At 38.9% G+C, this 17,688-nt stretch overlaps 1 protein-coding gene across 1 annotated transcript in view; it reads left to right on the top strand.

Annotated features, from left to right (window-relative positions):
* The window catches only part of BNC2 (basonuclin zinc finger protein 2), a 432,023-nt gene that overhangs the window by 298,763 nt on the left and 115,572 nt on the right, over window positions 1-17,688 (top strand). The window contains exon 6 of the mRNA XM_058672661.1: window positions 13,119-13,354. Coding sequence (XP_058528644.1) covers window positions 13,119-13,354 — 236 coding nt within the window. The remainder of the gene's footprint in view (window positions 1-13,118; window positions 13,355-17,688) is intronic.

A 17,688-nucleotide genomic window follows, 5' to 3' on the forward strand; every position in this document is an offset into this window, starting at 1 on the left:
CCTGATTTCAGCAAGTACGTTCAGTTTCCAAATCTCATCCTGGCTCTCCTGTCAAATGTGCAGATTAAACTTTGTTCCTTTTGCACCTTCAGGTGGGGTTCCTACAAATGAGTGCAGTTGTGCCCCCACAGACTTAGGCCACATAGAAAAGGAGGAGGAGGCCCTCTGGAACCTGCCAGCCAAGAAAACTAGGCCCTGCCAACCCCACGCTGACACTTGGCTTTCAAGTGTGCCTCAGTCAGACCTCAACGATTTTCCAATCTGTTTTGAGGACTATCTTATACATAAGGGCCCAGGGGAGAAGTGCCAATCAGTTTGAAATATTAGCCAGAGAGTCTCCAGTGTAGCTTGGATTCTCCCCTCTGCTACTGGTGTTGTATGTGGACATTCATGTATCCTGAAAGCTATGTGTCAACTGAGGGTGATTATAACCCGGTGGACTGTGGGGCTTCTAGGAACTACTTTAGTCCACACCTTCCTTCCCTGCAGTTTAGAATCACATTCATGATAGACTGAGAGTATTTGTATTTTACCCCTGATGTTCTGAGAACTAAGAGTTCAGAAAATCAAAGACTGTTCATATGAGGTTGTAAGGTCTAGCAACATCGTGGAGGCTCAGTGGAGGTTTCTTCTTCTTTTCTTTCTTTTTTTTTGTTTCAGTTTAAGTCACTGACATACTATTTGTGCATCTTAAAAAATAAATCTTAGGTATGTGGGGGCTGATGTTTTCTATCACTATGTTTTGGGATCAGCTCTTTTAGCTTCAAAGCATTTCTTTTCTCCTTTCTTTAGAAAAATTCTGGATGTATGCCTCCTCTTTCCTTGGTATTAAATATCCTAATTAATTCAACCTTGACAGTTATAGCTAGAAAGTTGTGACTTAAATGGAACGTGAGTTATTTTGCACTTAATTTGCTTCCAATTACATAATCTTTTTCCCCAAAAGTGGTGAATAAAATGTGCAGATCTAAATATTACTTCAAGTCATAAGGAATTTTTCTCTTAATCACAATCATTGCCCCTTTCATGATCTCTGATTCACTAAAAAGTTTCTATTATGCCATCGTTGCCATTTATTAATGTTCCCCCTAGATGTGAAGGCTTTTATTAGGATCTGGCTTGCAGTTGATGGGTAGGTTAAGCCTTTGCCTAGAGCCCTGGTGGTCTTGTGTGGTAAGAGAGCTGAATCTTGTAATGGGAAACGATTGATGATATAATGACTCCAAAGGGCCCCTTTATGATGAAATTCTAAATACGCAAAATCCCATTAAACCTGTAGAAGTTCATGGGCTAGCTACGTTGAAATGACATATCATTATATTGGGTATAGTGTGCTTATTTTAAAGTGTGGTATAATTGGAAGTTATTGGTCATATTAGCCAAAATGAAGAGCCACCCATCCTCATAAATTCAGAGGTTATGGCCTAGACATTTGAGGTAGGAACTGTAACAGCCTACTTCTGTTTATAAGTAATCAAAGCTGAGAAATCTGACCCCAGAAATTACTCTAATAAAAACCCATCATTAATAACTTCATTTTATACCTGTTAAGGTGATCATGAAAATAATTCTATAAAGACAGTCCCTAAAGATGTATGTTCAATGTGAATCAGTTGGAAATTAAAATAGTATGCTAAGATCCAGAACTCCCTAAGAAGTGACCATTTGATACCAATGTAATTTGGAATCCAAGAGGAAATTAACTAAGGGACATAAAATTTTCTGAACAATTCACCTTGTGATTTAAGGTCTGCTTGGCTTTCTCTCAAAAGGAAAGAATATGACTTCCTTCAATTTTTTTTAAACTTGTAAAATTGCTTCAAATTAGCACTTAATTTTTTTTTAAATATCCAGGGCAGGACTGGAAATTGGTGAAGTAACAGGTTTTTAAAATTGTTCCTCTTTTCAAACTTAGGCTCTTGTGTGGCTGTTACCTTCACACTGTGGAGTCTGGAGAGGTCTGAGAATCCACTGGCCATGCAGGCTTGTAATGAGCATAGTGCTGTGGAATCTACCTAAATCACATGAATTTGACTTTTAAAGAAAGTTATGTTTTCTCAAAAAAAAGGGGGGGTGGTGGAAAGCTAAGAAGTATAAACTGTCACTGAGAGCCAATTTTCTAGGATCAGTGAAAAGCACTTTTATACTCTCACATTAAGAGGAAAAATTATTGAATATGTTCTTATTTCTGTGAAGTCTTTAGAATCAGAGGTTTGCATTTATTTTAACTTATTTGAAGGGTTAGAGAGTAATTCTTGTTTAAAATAGAAATTAAGAAGTTAGATTTCATTTGAAAGCTGCAAGTTTATTATTATTCTTATTCTTATTATTATTATTATTATTTTCTTTTTATTGGAAAGTCAAAGTCACAGGGAGATAAGGAGAGGCAGAGAGAGAGAGAAAGAACTTCCCTTTGCTGGCTCACTCCCCAAATGACTGCCATGCCAGAGCTGTGCCAGTGCAAAACCAGTGGCCTAGAGCTTCTTCTGGGTCTCCCATGTGGGTGGAAGGGCCAGGATTGTGCCATCCTCCACTGCTTTCTCAGGCCATTTTGCAGGAAAATGGATCAGGACATGGAGCAGCCAGAACTAGAGGTAGTGCCCATATGGGATGCTGGCACTGCAGGTGGAGGACTAGCCTAATGTGCTGCTGTGTCAGCTTCTGCAAGTTGTTGTATAATCACCCCTCGCCAGTCCCCTGTATGTGTTACACATTACATTTGAAAACTGGGCTTTATAGATTACCTTGTTATTTATGTTAACAATACAATTAAAACTATGCACTGCTTTACAGCCATCTCATGTTTTACATTGTGTTTGTATCTGCACATTTGCATCACATACATTAATGAGCCACATCAGTTCCAGCTGTTGTACTTATGGTCATTCTGTTCTCATAAAATGAGTTGTCTTCATTCATGTTTAAGTGCCATTTTCGGGTTTGTGACTTAGCCACCTCTGCTATGGAAAGCTATAGATTGGTCTCAATGTTATGTGTCAGATTGAGACTCTTTTCTGACATTTTAAAGAAGACTTCAATTGGGACTCTTAATTGATTGGGATGATATTCTACCAGCTCTAACTTCAGACCAGAAATGGTCTCCCCAAGAAACTGTTCAATCCATCTGGACAATAAGTAGCTGGACTCTATGCTTGGTATATGTTTGCAAAGAAAGAATCTTGATTGAATTTGAACTGTAATGCTGCAACAAGGTGGAGAAACCCACCGGGGGGGAGGGCATGGGGAGGGGTGGGGGGATTCCCAGAGACTGTGAAACTGTCACATAATGCAAAATAATTAATAAAAAAATCTAAATAAAAAAAGAAGACTTCAGTAACCTAAGTCACACTTCAAGAAGCTTGTATTATATGCTTTTTGTCTTTTTCTACCTAGCATTCTTATTGTGCTGTTAATGACTTGATTTTTTTCAGATGAAATCGCAAATATCAAAAGGAGGTTGATTTTTCTCTTTATGTTTCCTGCTGGCCTTTTACAGAAGAAATATTATCATTTTCTCATAGATGTTATTCTTACAGTCCTATTATGGGATTGTTCTCTGAATCTCTTGTGAGGTCTCTGTTGTAGCTTTGCAGCTAGGAGACCACCCTGTGCAGTACCTTGATCACAAATCTAGTGACCTGTGTTACTGCTGAAGGTGATGTTCATCCTCTCCATACATTATGAGCTGCTTTGTGCGTCCTGACATGAATGTTTTTTTTTTCTTTAACAACAGATGTTCAGCCTGTTCTTACTGAAAAACCTGTTAGGAGAGCCTAAATAATAAAGTGATAGGAAAGGAGACAAATGTCATAGAGTTTAATCAGGTTTCCTGCTTACCTACCTAGGGGCCCATCTTGTCATTCAATTGTCGTAGTTCCCCAACCCTGCTGTTCTCTGGAGAGGCATGAAGAGGAAACACCTTGAATGCTTGTATCGTAGATGTGGTTGTTGCTTAAAATCAAGCTCTTGTGATGGAATAGGTACTGTAAGGGACCTCAGCAAAATGAGTGACACATGGTGATATATATGTGATTGGCATGTCTAAGTGCCGTCTTGATTGAGACTGTTGGCTCTTAGATGACAGCTGCGGGATTCAGGGAACTGGAGTTTAGAACTTGGAATGAGGCTGGAAGGAAACAGACAAAATGGTTAGTGAAAAGAATAAAGGCACGTAAGAAACAACTCTGAAAATTTGAATTCTGAGAAATACAGATACAAGACAGCTCCCTGCTGGTGTCTACAAGTTTGTCTTCTGCCACGCTTTCTTGTTGTAGTTCTAGTAAAAAGTGCTTTGTCCTGGAACACTGCCCCAACTCCTCTTCAGAATGTGTTCTCATGTTTCATGCACACTTTGTGACGTACTATGTTCAGTTTTTTCTTAAAAGTTTTCCTTTTTTACAGATCTGTTCAGTTAAGGTCTTTAGTTCTTTATGATATCTCTAAAATTTAACATAGAGCCTGAAGATGTCCATTTAGTTCCCATTTAGTGCTAGGAATATTTAAAAGTACTTCACTTTGCTTAGAATAGACAGCTTGTTTCAGAGAGTTACCAACTTGGAAAGTAAATCCGTCTGTCCAAGTCCGCTGACCCAGGTTACTAATGTTGTTGAGGGGCACGGGTGGTAGAGTGGGGATGGGCACATTTGTGAACAGACTGAGGCCCTTCTGCAAACCTGAACAGATCTGAGATGTATTTTAAACGGGGTCTTGAAAAGATTGAGTTGGTGATAATTACAAGTCTCCTGGGCCAGTGAGAGCAGAGGGGATAGTGCCATTAATGGAACTGTGGAAATCTAAACACAGTATTCAGGAAAACATGCAATGGTGGATGGCTGATTTCATAGGAGAGCTAGGAAGGGTTGTAGAATAATTTAGAATGTTATTGTAAGATGCTGATAAGTGATGGCAGCAGGATTGAGACTTTCATCTCTAGTATAGCTGCAACTGTATAAAATTACATAGTGAAAACAGAGGTGCAAAATTTGCAACTTTTTCCAGTGACCACCGTTGAGAAAATGCACAGAAAAATAACTGACTTCACACATTTTAGTGTATTTTCTGAGTCCTGCTTCTCATACTAATAAGTCAAATGCATCTTTGGAGTTGAGGCTAAATGTATAGGATAGGGATGACCTGCAAGATACAGGAGTTGGTGCATTCTAGGAGTGTTATCTCAGGAAGGCAGCTGGAGAAGCACTTGTCTACAAACCTGAAGTTCGTTTTCCCTCCAGAATTCCCAATTGGAAAAATCCCAGTCATTTTGTAACCCTTCTTCGTCTTTATTTCAAGCGTCTAATTTCCTACCTGCTTTGCAACTTGTGCTTGATTCTGTGCTCTTTTCCTTCGTTCTTGAACCAACATGGTGGTCTTCAAGCAAACAGCTTGCTTGAATCTAAGAACTTTGAACAACAAAAACTGTATTGATATTTTCATATTGCTGTATTGATAGTTTGCCAGTGTCATTGCAGCAAGTAGCTGGCAGATCTAGGATTTAATCCTGGGCCTAGAGCCACTGCCTAGACAGCAGGCTCCTTTTAATTTTTATTGGCCGGCAGATATAGAGAGAGAAGGAGATAGAGAAAGATCCTCTGTCTGCTGGTTCACTCCCCAAGAGGCCGCGGCATTCAGAGCTGAGCTGATTCGAAGCCAGGAGCCTGACGCTTCTCCTGGGTCTCCTATGCAGGTGCAGGGTCCCAAGGGTTTGGGCCATCCTCTACCTGCTTTCCCAGGCCACATGCAGGAAGTTGGATGGGAAATGAAGTAGCTGGGATATGAACCTGCACCCATATGGGATCTTAGCAAGGAGAGGACTTTAGCCACTAGGCTACAGTGTGGGGCCCAGCAGACTCCTTCTAAACAGTGCAAACATAAATCCTGACTTGTCACTGATATTTCTTATCCTCAACTCTTGTTTCCAATCTTCTTCCCCCAACCAACATTACTGTAAATGCTCACTCAAAATTTGTTATCATTTAACTTATCAAATATATCTACAATGAAAATTAAGAACATACTAAATGAAAATTTTATTTTTAAATTTCAGCCATTGTAATGAATAATACCCAAGTAAAATAAATATTACAGTTTTCCCCAATTATTTAAGCATAGTGTAGATTTTTCTCAGAAATACATCCCAGGGAAATGCCACAATTGTAAATTTTCCCATCCCAGATGAATAGAACTATCAGACTAGTCTCATTCTCATTTTCCCTGTTTTACAGACGGGACTGCTGAAATACCTGTTCACATGAGCAGTAGGAGGAGCTAGGAGCTCTGACTACACTATGATTCAGTCCTTGGATGTTACAGTTTATATGCCAAGTACTACACAGCAATTAACTGGTTTTGCTAAAAGAAAAGAAATAGAAGTTTCTTTTATTCAGTATTGTTACAGCCATTCACTTTCTCATTTTCTGGAACAAGGCGTTAACAGGATGTATCAGATGAACTATTTCTAAATTTTAATTTTAGTCTTTCAAGAACATAAGAATGATTGAGAAATGAAATACTCTAGTAGTTGTTACCGATAACTTTGGCCAAGTTTCTGAATGAAATGTTTTTTTTTTTAATCTTACTGCCACAGATTTACTTACACTAATTGATGAAATGATCCACTATGTAGCCTAATTGGAAAAGCCAATGCCTGTGTCAAATCTAACATATTTCAACTCAAGGAAATGTATTCATATTCATTTTGAGAAAAGTGATGAAAATGGTGTCATCAAATGTATCTTGTGTGATGTATTACTAAAACAATTCAGGATAAGATGAGCAAGGAAAGACAATTTATCCAATTTATCTGATAGAAATAGTACTTCTCATTAATTAATACCAACATACTACTTTATGTAACTTATATATGAAATGAGTATGTTAGGAGACAATATTGTTTTAAAAATGCAGTTCTATGTGTTCATCACAATATAGTATTGGACTTTACAAATTAGTCAGATATTGTCTTATATAAAAATACATCAATTTTGCAAAAGCTCATGTCAAATTGCTTCTGTGTACTTATCAGAGAAGTAGTTACATATTGCCAAAAATTAAGTGCTTTGGTATTTGGATTCTAACTCTTTTATGTTTATTTTTAAAACTAGTTTCTTTTAAAATTTCCCAAATCTAAAAAAAAATCTGAAAATAATTAATAACTAAAATTAACATGAGTATTATTGAGCAGTCATAACTCCCTCATTAAATGATAAACCAACCCTTCTCAGTGTGTTTACTGTTTTGTCCATCCAGGAAGATAGCTCAAAATGAAAACAGGGTATCCTTTTCCACTCGGGTGATACTTGCTAGAGATGCGTGAGCTTTGCAAGGAAAGAAAAAGAACTGCCTTTGGTACGTCAGGAGGTAGAGGGAAGGCCATTTTCGTTAGTGGACACTTTTGCTTTGATCCCACAGGATGTCTTCCAGAGAGTTGTACATTATTAAAATGGGTTTGAGGGCAAGATGCATATTCATCACGAGTGGCCCACTTTGCATTGCCTATAAATTTTGAACATTCCAACATGGTCCTAAATAACAGGTTGTCGGTGCATCTTCATCATCTCTGTGTGTTCAAAGAGAAGGGAAGCTTTTCCAAACAGCTAAAAATTGCAAATGACTTTGGCATTCAGGAGTTACTAACAATCTAGGCCAGTGCACAATGTATAGTAAGCCAGGTATTTTATAAGCAAGAAAGCACCCAGTTTTCAGAAAAGAGATCACAATGGATACCTGCATATTGAATTGCAGGATCTAGCAATTGGATTCCTGATGCATACCTTTTGGAGGGCTTCTATCAGAGCCCAAGGTTAGGCACCTGACAGAAGTCTACTGCAGTAAAGCATTTCCCAGGGGGATGGTGTGAATGTTTCTTACTCCGTTCATCCGACTGCAGACCATCCCAGCTTCCTAACTTGTTCTGTCTAATTTTCAATGTGGCTAGCGAGTGAGGGCTTTTGGAACAGATTCAAGGTTAACATGACCCTTCTCTTCATGGGCTGTCCCACTTTAGGGACACTTTCTGTGGCTCTGTGGCTGAGATTCTTGGAATACTCTCATCAGCCACTGTTACTGTTGGACTTATGTCATTCTCCCAGATTGGTGATTATTATTTCAATTAAATGTCTGCATACCTGTCAGAATTTCTGAAGTTAAAAATCGTTTAAATGCCACAGAATCATCTGTATTTTCCATATCCTGATAGCAAGAAATAAATTGCTAATACAGGAGTCTTTGTTGAGGTGGATGCATCTGCATATAGTACCTCTTATCTCAGTGATAATGCGGATTGGTGAATAAATAAATGTATGCATGAACAAAGAGAAGAGTATTTTAGGAAGATTGATGATCACTAAGGTCATATCTGTGGCTAGATCACGGAGAATAACAAAAGAAAAAAATCTATGGGATTTCACAGTAAGCCAGGTGTTGATGACCTTTGAAGTGCTTGCAGCAGCAAAGTGATGGGCAAGAAGCCCAGACTGCTAGGGGGTAGGGACTTGTGATGTGATTAGGACTTGCAAGTGCCTTGTTGACTGCTTCCCTGAACATGTGGTAAAACAGAATTTTCTTGGTTGAAGTTTCTAAGTGATCTCCAGCCAGTTACCTACCTTCATTGAACCTGTGATTTGGGAATAAGCAAAAGTAACGGTGTGTGTGTGTGTGTGTGTGTGTGTGTGTGTGTGTGTCCACATTCGTTTTAATGAAAATATTAAGCAAGATCATTGTAAGCCACTAGGATGATTTCTGACATTTGTTTGGTACTTAAATGACTGTTCCCACCACCATAAATTTTCTACATGAATACTGTTGAAGGCATCCATCAACTTTGTAAATTTATGTGAGGCATGTAGTTGTCTAGGAGACCTGTTGTTGTAGCCATGCAGAAATTGTGAATTGCATTTGGCTGGGGCTATACTTACCTTGAGTTGAACCATTGACAAATATTTTGGATTTACGTGCAATCCAGTTGAAGAACCCCCCCCCCCCAAGTAGTCATATTAATCAGGGCTCTTTGAGTTTTAAGTTACTGAATGCCACACCAAGGCAACAGAGACAGAGATGAAGGCAGGGAGACATAGCAGGGGAAGTTGGTTGATTTTTTTTTGGCTCAAGTGACTGAAAATTCCAGAAATAATGCCAACGTCAGCATTGTCTAATCTTATGAATCAAGTAGTATTATCAGTAGTTGGTCTTTTTCAGATTGTCTTGCCTCCTCATTCAGCTGGTTCACATTCTCAAGCATACTTTCACATCATAAATTTAGAAGAAAGAGAAAAGTAGTTTTAACTAAAATCCTAAATTCATTCTCACTACCCTGACCTAGGTCATTTGCCTATTGTCAGATTAGTTGGTATGGTTGCGGGGCTGAGATATTTGCAGGTTTTTCAGGGATGGCAATGGATCTGCAGTTCCATGAGACATTGGAATCACGCATAAGAGAGGAGCAGTTCCTCCAAGGGGAATTGAGTTTCTGTTCCCAGGATTGAGGGCACAGAGCAGACAAGACAGTTGATTTTTGGAGTCCAGTCCACTGAGTGAAATTCAAACAAGCTGAAGATAGATAGTAACAAATGATTGCAAATTCTGTAAGCCATGCTCATTCCAGCTTCATTAGGAACTGCTTCACTTTTATTATGTTGCCAATTTCTGGTTAAAATTTCATTTCAAAGTGGGGTCTTGTTAGTACATACAGTTGATAAACTAGTATGCAGACAGGCACATGAAGGATTAAAGCAGATAACATCTTGGAGTAGGCATTTGCTGCAGAGATTAAAATGCCACTAGGGAAGGACACCTGGGTCTTATATTGGAGTGCCTAGGTTCAGGTCCCAACTTGGCTTAGGATCCCTGCCTCTTGCGAATGCACATTCTGGAAGACAATGGTGTTGGCTAAAGCAGTTGGATCCTTGCTACCCACATGAGACTCAGATGGAATTCCCAGCTTCTGGCCTTGGTCTGCTCCAGCCCTGGCTGCTCTTGCAGGCATTTGGAGAGTGAACCCGTGGTGGAGTATTCTCTCTGACTCTCTCTCTTTCAAGTTAAAATATTTTTCCCTCATGTCCATTGGCTTGATTTGTATCTCTAATCCTACAGCATCTAGACCTGAATCCTCCACAAATGTATGAAGATCATGCAGATAAACAGGAGTTCCATCTTCAGTTTATAGATAATCATGACTCTTAAAATAATCATTACCTGGCTTTTGTTCTACCAAGAATACTTCCAAATCATCATAACTTAGTGACTCAGTATGATCTGGCAAAAATGATTTATGATCAGTTTGATTTCAAGCGTGAGGAAATTTGTTAGATCATAATCTCTGATGATATATTCATGCTAAAATTTGCAGTTGACATCTACAAATTGTGCAGCCTTTTTATTTGTCAAGTCTTTATCTCCTTAGTAACCACTGCCTAAACCAAGCTCCTAGGGCTTTCTTCATTGCCTGCTCTTGAGTTTCTTTAACTATTTGGCTTCCTTTTTTATCCTTCATAGCAGGACCAAAGCTAGGCAGATATGTGTGCCTGTAAGTAAAGTTTTATTGGAGCACAGGCATACCAGCTACTTTACAACTTATCTGTCTGTGGCTGCCTTGTTGCTGTGCTAGCAAAGGCGAGTGATTGTGAAAGTGGCCTAAAACCCTGAATATTTTCTTTCTGGCTCTATGGAATAAATAAGTCATTGATCCTTGGTATACATATGTGTGATATCACACTGTTACTACTTCTTGACATATATCATATTTATGGTGACAAATCTGGTGATGTCCTTAAAATATCCTCACAATCCAGCGTTCTAAAAAGCATGCATAGGGAGATACTGTCTTACCTGTTGCATCTCTGTTCTTGGATTCCTCTGAAAACATTCTTTCCTCACTGTGGCCTCAGTAGTATAGTATAGTAGAGTATAGTTTTATACTATAGTATTATCATTTATACCACTTGCCTTTTTTTTCTTTTTTCATGAGTTGGAGGAAGTAGAGTTACAATTTTCCAACCTTCACTTGAACACATTTGTACACACACTACAGATACCTAACGCAGGCATGTAAAGTAAGAAGTGCATGCCTGCTCAGGATCTGATGTTCTGCCCTTGCTATTGAGTTTTCTCAGTTTCATCCTCACTGCGATCACAGTGGCATGTTCTGTACAGAAGTGTTGAGATGTTCCAGGTGGGTTGGTGAGGAGGAAAAGCTGTTTCCCACCCCAGTCACTGGTTTCTGCATACAAGTGAGCTGCTCATCAGAAGGCTGAGTGGTTAAGCTGTGCTTGAAGAAGAACAAGGATAATAATACTCCTTCCCTGCCTTTTTGCAGGTCTAAATGCCCTGTGGAGTGAGAGAAGACTTCAGTCCCTAGGCTTTGAATCCCTTATCTTTCCCAAACGTTAAATTAATTTTTAAGGCTATTTATTCAAAGTTGACTTAAGCACTAGAATAGGAAAGATCAGACAAATCAGCTGCAAGAAATGAAGTATGAGGAAACCCGAACTCTTTGACAAAGTATTCCTGGGAGTAAATGTGTTGAATGAAGCCAGCGGGTAAATGATAAGGGCCTTTACACTGTGGATGTGAGAAAGCAATTTATCAAGAGTACATGAACTCTCCAGTGACCACAAGTCAGGAGGAAACGAGCGTGGAGGGGGAATCCTGAAAAATGCATTTGAAATATGAAAAAAATCTGTGTGCATGCACTTTTAAGTAGCTCCATTATTATGCAGGGAAAGCTGCAAATATTAAAATAGCAACTGCCCTGAGTGCACATGTGCCACAGAGCTCTGCTATGGGATGAGGTGTTAGGGAAAGCTGTTGGAAAGGGCCATGATTTGGAATTCTGTAGACACTTCAGATGTAGGTATGATTTGAGTCTGACTGTGGTCTGATACCCACTTACCTGGCTCATGGTGAGGTCACATGACTTCCAGGTTTACTTGCTTATCTTTTTTAATCTCTGAAAAGGCAAACCTGTATAATTTTGGCAGTTAGCCATAACGCCTTTTGTGTTCTCTTAAGAAGTTCAGAGCGCTGCTTATCCATTAACTCATTTTTCTTTGCAACATTTCTTTGAACTCAGGTAACACTGTGTTATCTTAGTTTTTCTCTTTAGAGAAACTGAGACAAAATACAATTATACAGTAGGGTTCCCAGGAAGTTGTGTATAAGTGCACACTAGAATCTATGACCTTGTTTTGACTTCTGGTTGCAGGAAAGAAATGATATTACTTAGATTTGTGGAGAAAGAGAGTCCCATTTTTTAAATAGTAATCTCATTTAAAGTATTTACTCCTTATCTATCTCTCACATAGTTGCTTACAATATACAGAAATTCTCAAATTTTTATCTTAGTTATTTGTTGTTGTTTTATCTGATATCTTTCTCAGACCTGTTAACAAAGTGATTCAATATGACTAATTTTCCCCAACCAACTTTCACAAGACAGACAGATGAATTCAGAAACTATTTTAACAGATGAATAGCAAGAATGTAATTGGAGAACCAAATTTTCAGTTAATCCCCCTTAGTTGATTGTATATTAAATTACTAGCTCTCCATACAACCATCAGCTTTCCTTCTCTAAATTAGGCCTCTGACAGCCTGAAGAATACAGTCTTCTTCCTCTTTAAACCATTCAGGTGTTATAAGGGTTAAATCTAAATGGGGGGTGGGGAAGACAACAAGTTGAGCATCATATGAATTAGAAATTGCAGCGTGGTTTTCATTTTATTTTGCCTTGTTTTTATGGGAGAAGGTGGGGGATAGTGTAGTAACTGGAGTCATAGTTCAGTTAGCAGTTGATTTAGTCAGGTTTTGAAAGCCACAGTCATTTGGAAACATCCTCTGAGTCTCTCTTTCTGAAGGCTGAATGTGTTTTCTATTTGCTGTCTGGTGCAATTTATACAGACCAAATGAAAAGAACGAAAGCAAACAAGTAGGTGAAACAGGCAGGACAGTGGAAGAGAACTATTGACACTGCCAAGATCGGGCTTAAACAGCTGTGGTTATGATCCATGGGTAGAAGGCAAGCTGGATAGCTTCCAGGGGTGTTTCTAATCTGTCTGTCTCTATCTCTCCCTTTATCGCCTTATCCACACCTCCCAACCCTGGACCTCTCGGTGGGACCACTACAGCCTTGGATAAGCTCAGCACGCAGCACCTGTACCACCCCACCCAAGTGGAGATTGTACAGTCCAACGTGGTGTTTGACATCAGCAGCTTGATGCTCTATGGGACGCAAGCAGTGCCGGTGCGACTAAAGATCCTTCTGGACCGGCTCTTCAGCGTGCTGAAGCAGGAGGAGGTGCTACACATTCTGCACGGCCTGGGCTGGACTCTGCGGGACTACGTCAGGGGATACATCCTTCAGGTAGGGGGAGCACTTGAACGTCGGTGTCTGGGATAGGTGAGAAGCCAGAAGGATTGGAGGAGAACCTTCGGTGCCTCTGGTCCCATGCTGCATCTTGCAGACCAAGGTCTGCTCAGCCTCCTCTGGTTACAGCGACCATTTGAGCAGCTTGCCAGTGAATCAGGAGGAAGGCAAGAGCTCCATGCAAGCCGCCACTGGGCTGTGGTAGTGTGTGTTAGAAGGACCTTCCTATAGTGTTCCTTCATATTTTTTTGAATTCAGATCTATTTGCAGCATGAGCTGTATGGCTTCTCCAAAAGAAGGGTTGAGGGGAGCGGATTCTGAAGTGAGTGATGTGTGTGTGAATAGCTTAAATGACACTTCATCTAGGTCTACAGGGCTTTGGCTTATGTTCATTTTGTAGGCATAGTGCTCTCCTTGGTTGGCTGTGTTTCCTCACATTATTATTTTCTTCATCCAAATCAGTGGAAGAATTGTGATCTTTATAAACCCCATGGTTTTATAACCACACTGCAGTTTTCAGTTATTGCCTGAAAGATACAGACAGGATAATGTATTTGGTATTCATGGCACCAAGTCTTCCAGCCTTGAACTCCCTTGTTTGTGAACAAAACACTTCCAATCATGGAAGGGTCTGAAGATTTTTCTGGAATACCCTTAGGCCCCTGGACTTCTCACAATCATTTCTTCATTATTGTTGTTTTGTAGTAGGTCACACAAGTCACTTTGCCCCTCAAATGTTTTTTCTGACCATCTGTGTTCACTGAAGTGGGTATTTATTGAGAACAACATTTTCGGAGACATCGAGACCCAAAAGGACTATACTTGTTAATGAAGAGAACCACCTCCAGTTGAGGAAGAACTTGATTTGAAAAGAGAGCCTCTGCAGTGGTGTTTTGAAATTTCCTGTGGGGGTGATACTAGGAGAATTAAGCCCCCCCCACACACACAGAATTGTTTTAGGTTGTCCCAATCTTGCATGGTGCTACGGATCATTCCCAGTGATTATTCCTGGAGCTACCCTGTGCATGGACTTGGGTGCACAGTGTGGTATGTGAAGAATAGGGAATCTCAAGTTGGCCCCATGCTTTCACTTCGACTAGTGATACATCTGACTATTGGCTAGGACAGTAGAGTAGTGAAAGGAAGGTTACGTAGAAGTAGAAAAAAAAAAATAGGGGAGTGAAACAGCCTGCTCCCAGAGTAGAATTCTTTCATAAGTGGAAATCTAAATTTGGAAGAAAGCTTGACCCCCAGAAAAAAGAGATAATGGTGATAATGATAGTAATTGTTATATGTGACATTTTTAGTCTTCAGAGCACATTCACAAACTTCATCTCATTTGCCTCAGAATGGGGACATTTCAGACTAAGTGGAAAGAGAAGTCCTAGGTGATCACAGGATGTGTGGGATGCCAAGCTCCAGCTGGAAACTACCTGAAAACTGAAACACAGAACCAGTTTCACAGGGCTGCAGATACCGTAACCTGGAGATGCATCCAGTGTCACATCCTTTTGCAGTGCTTACTGCAACATGATTAATGATGTCTACTTTGAATGTTATGTTACAAATTTTGTTTGAGCAGAAGATCAACATGGCCAAACTTACTTGCCAGTTTAACAATGGGACTCACTGCAGCATTTTCATGGCAATATATATGGAATCTACTTGTTGTTCTAGATTGGTGGGCATGGCTCTGCCTTGAGCAGTACCTGCTTTTGTTTTATGTTATTGAAATAGCTATTTAGTGTCAAATTTCCCTCCATATTTTAGCATATCTATGACAAGCCTAGAAAATGTACTCCTTTTAAAATGCACTTCATATTTCTTTGCTGTATGAGAAGTCCAAAATTTAAAGGTACAGAATCATAAGAGAAAGTAAGAGTGAGAGGAAAATTGGACAAAATGGTAAATTAAAATGTATAGTCTTTTATTTGGGCATGAGCTATTACATATAAAGAACATTATCATTTATTGTAATACTTAAAATATAATTGATTTCCTACAATGATGTCGATTTCAGTAGTCTCACGTTTAATATAGTATTTCTCCATTTAGAATCCAGAATTGACATTTTCAGACAATTGTGGATGATTTTTACAGTACAGAAACTCTGGGTTAGATTCTATTTTGTTTATTGATAGAATTGATGTAAAATAGATTTTATTTAGATGATGCCTTTGTCATTTAACTTTTATAATCAACTTTTTTCTTGATTGAAAATAGTTCTTGGCTTCAAAAATAGACAAGCTGCAGAACACAAAGCTGTTATTATTTGTGTAGTGAAAAGTGTGCATTTTATAGTAAAAAAAAAAACCACGAGAGCCGCACTATAACAATAAACCATTTTCTTCTATAGCAATGTTATTTTATTATTCTTGAATATTTAAAATTAGTTGTAGCAATGGCAAGCTCTACACAGATAGCTTTGAATATAATTACATGTAGTATTTTTGCACAGGCAAACTATGAAATGTACATCCTAAGGCTGTGGAACCTGCTGATGCACTGTTAGTGTACAAGTCATTTTATCTGTCTAAAACTCAATTGTCTTGTAGCCCTCAAGGCATCAATTTTAACATTATTGCTCTCAACAACAGTATATTGAATATTATGTCAGTTAAAGGAGAATAATTATCAAGGCAAGTTAGGGTGGCTGTTAGTCTTACCACATATTGACTTGGTTAGCAGTTGGCTATAGATTGTGTTACTGGGCAAATGAAGATGTACGGTGAGTTGAACTGGTCAAGCCAGCATATTAATTTAGCTCTCCCTGGGCCTCAAACTGCATCCCTTATGTATATACAGCTACTCTTGTCTTCTGAAATTGTTTTGAACAATAGTAGGTGTGATCTTATTCCGAATTTTTAGCCTGGAGGTGGAAAGGAAACCAGAATAACCAAGGCTATCATTTCAAAGTGTGAATGAAAAAGTTCTTAAGTGGAAAGGGAGACAGTAATACCAAAGATTCATGTAAAAGACTTAAAAAAATCTGTTCAGATCCTCTCCTTTTTTTGGCAAAAATTGCTTTTTAGTTACATGATTATCAGTATAATTCTTGAGCTCCCCAGTTTGGTGTGAAATGCATTGCATAACTTTTATAACGGTTGTTTAATAATCCACGTAATATGTTAAGGGTAAATGTACAGTATTACATGTGCCTTATTAAAGTATTCATTTAGAAAAAAACCAAGATATTACATTTTAAACATTTTCCAAAAAAAACACTGACAAATAGGGAAATATACAATTAAATGATAAAATCTGCATGTAAGTGAGCGTATGATGTTTTTTTCTGCTACTAAACAATAATTCTTCCTTTAGGTTACTATCTCAGTGTACATTTATTGGAAATGAATAAAAGCAGTCTCCTACCTTTTTGTTTTCCCCTCTGTCTATGTTTTGGGCAATAAGAATATAGTTGATTTTCATTGTCAAATGTAGTCATTTTAAAAGTAAATTTTCATCAGTCTCTTTTGAATGTGAATGTTACTGAGTTGCCAAGGCCCACATGCCAGCCTGTTTTGCAAGTGGGTCCTGCCAGAATAGAGAGAAGCAGCTCAGACACGCGGAGTAATAAGCTCAGGTGTCAGCAACCTTGTGGCAAAGAGGCATAGAGATGCACACGTGTCAACTTAGCTTGCATTTCTAGAACAGTCAATACCATGGAAGAGCATACCTTAGCATTTCGTAATTGCCGATGTTGGCATTAGTCTTTGGGACCCAACTTCAGATATGGGAGGAACTACCCAGGGACCTTTCCCTCCTACCTTTGTGCTACACATTAACTTAGTAGAGGCACTGGGAAATTGTGGAGGGTATGGCTTGTGAGAGTAGGTTCATGGCTTTAACCAACCTTTCCCACTTTAAAACTTTTTCCTCTGAAACTGATCAGATGTTTCATTTCCTGAAAGCACATAAATCTTTCTCAACCAGGGAATGTGAAGTCCTTTCTGTCAGGAATACCCTGCTCTTCTCTTCGCATGTGTAATTTTTTTGTTCTTTACGTATCAACCAAAGTCCTGTTTGTGTTACAGTAGACATTAAGTCTTTTCGTGGGATGACTGTCTCTGGACTCTGCTTTAAGTTCCTATCACAATTTAACATTAATTCAGTTGCTAAAATACTACTCCTTCACTGGCTCCTTCATTAGGTTGTGCTACAAACACGTGGTACTCGATGAATATGGCTAAAATGAATGGACAAAGAATCTGCTTACATTGGAATAGCTGATATTTCACTATAAAACTTAGAACATCCAGTAACATCAGTTGATTAAAAGGGCCCTTTATTCTGTCTTCAGGACATCAAGGGTTTGCTGGAGCAACAAGTAG

This window comes from Ochotona princeps, chromosome 14 (assembly GCF_030435755.1).
Source record: "Ochotona princeps isolate mOchPri1 chromosome 14, mOchPri1.hap1, whole genome shotgun sequence".
NCBI classification, from domain to species: Eukaryota; Metazoa; Chordata; class Mammalia; order Lagomorpha; family Ochotonidae; genus Ochotona; species Ochotona princeps.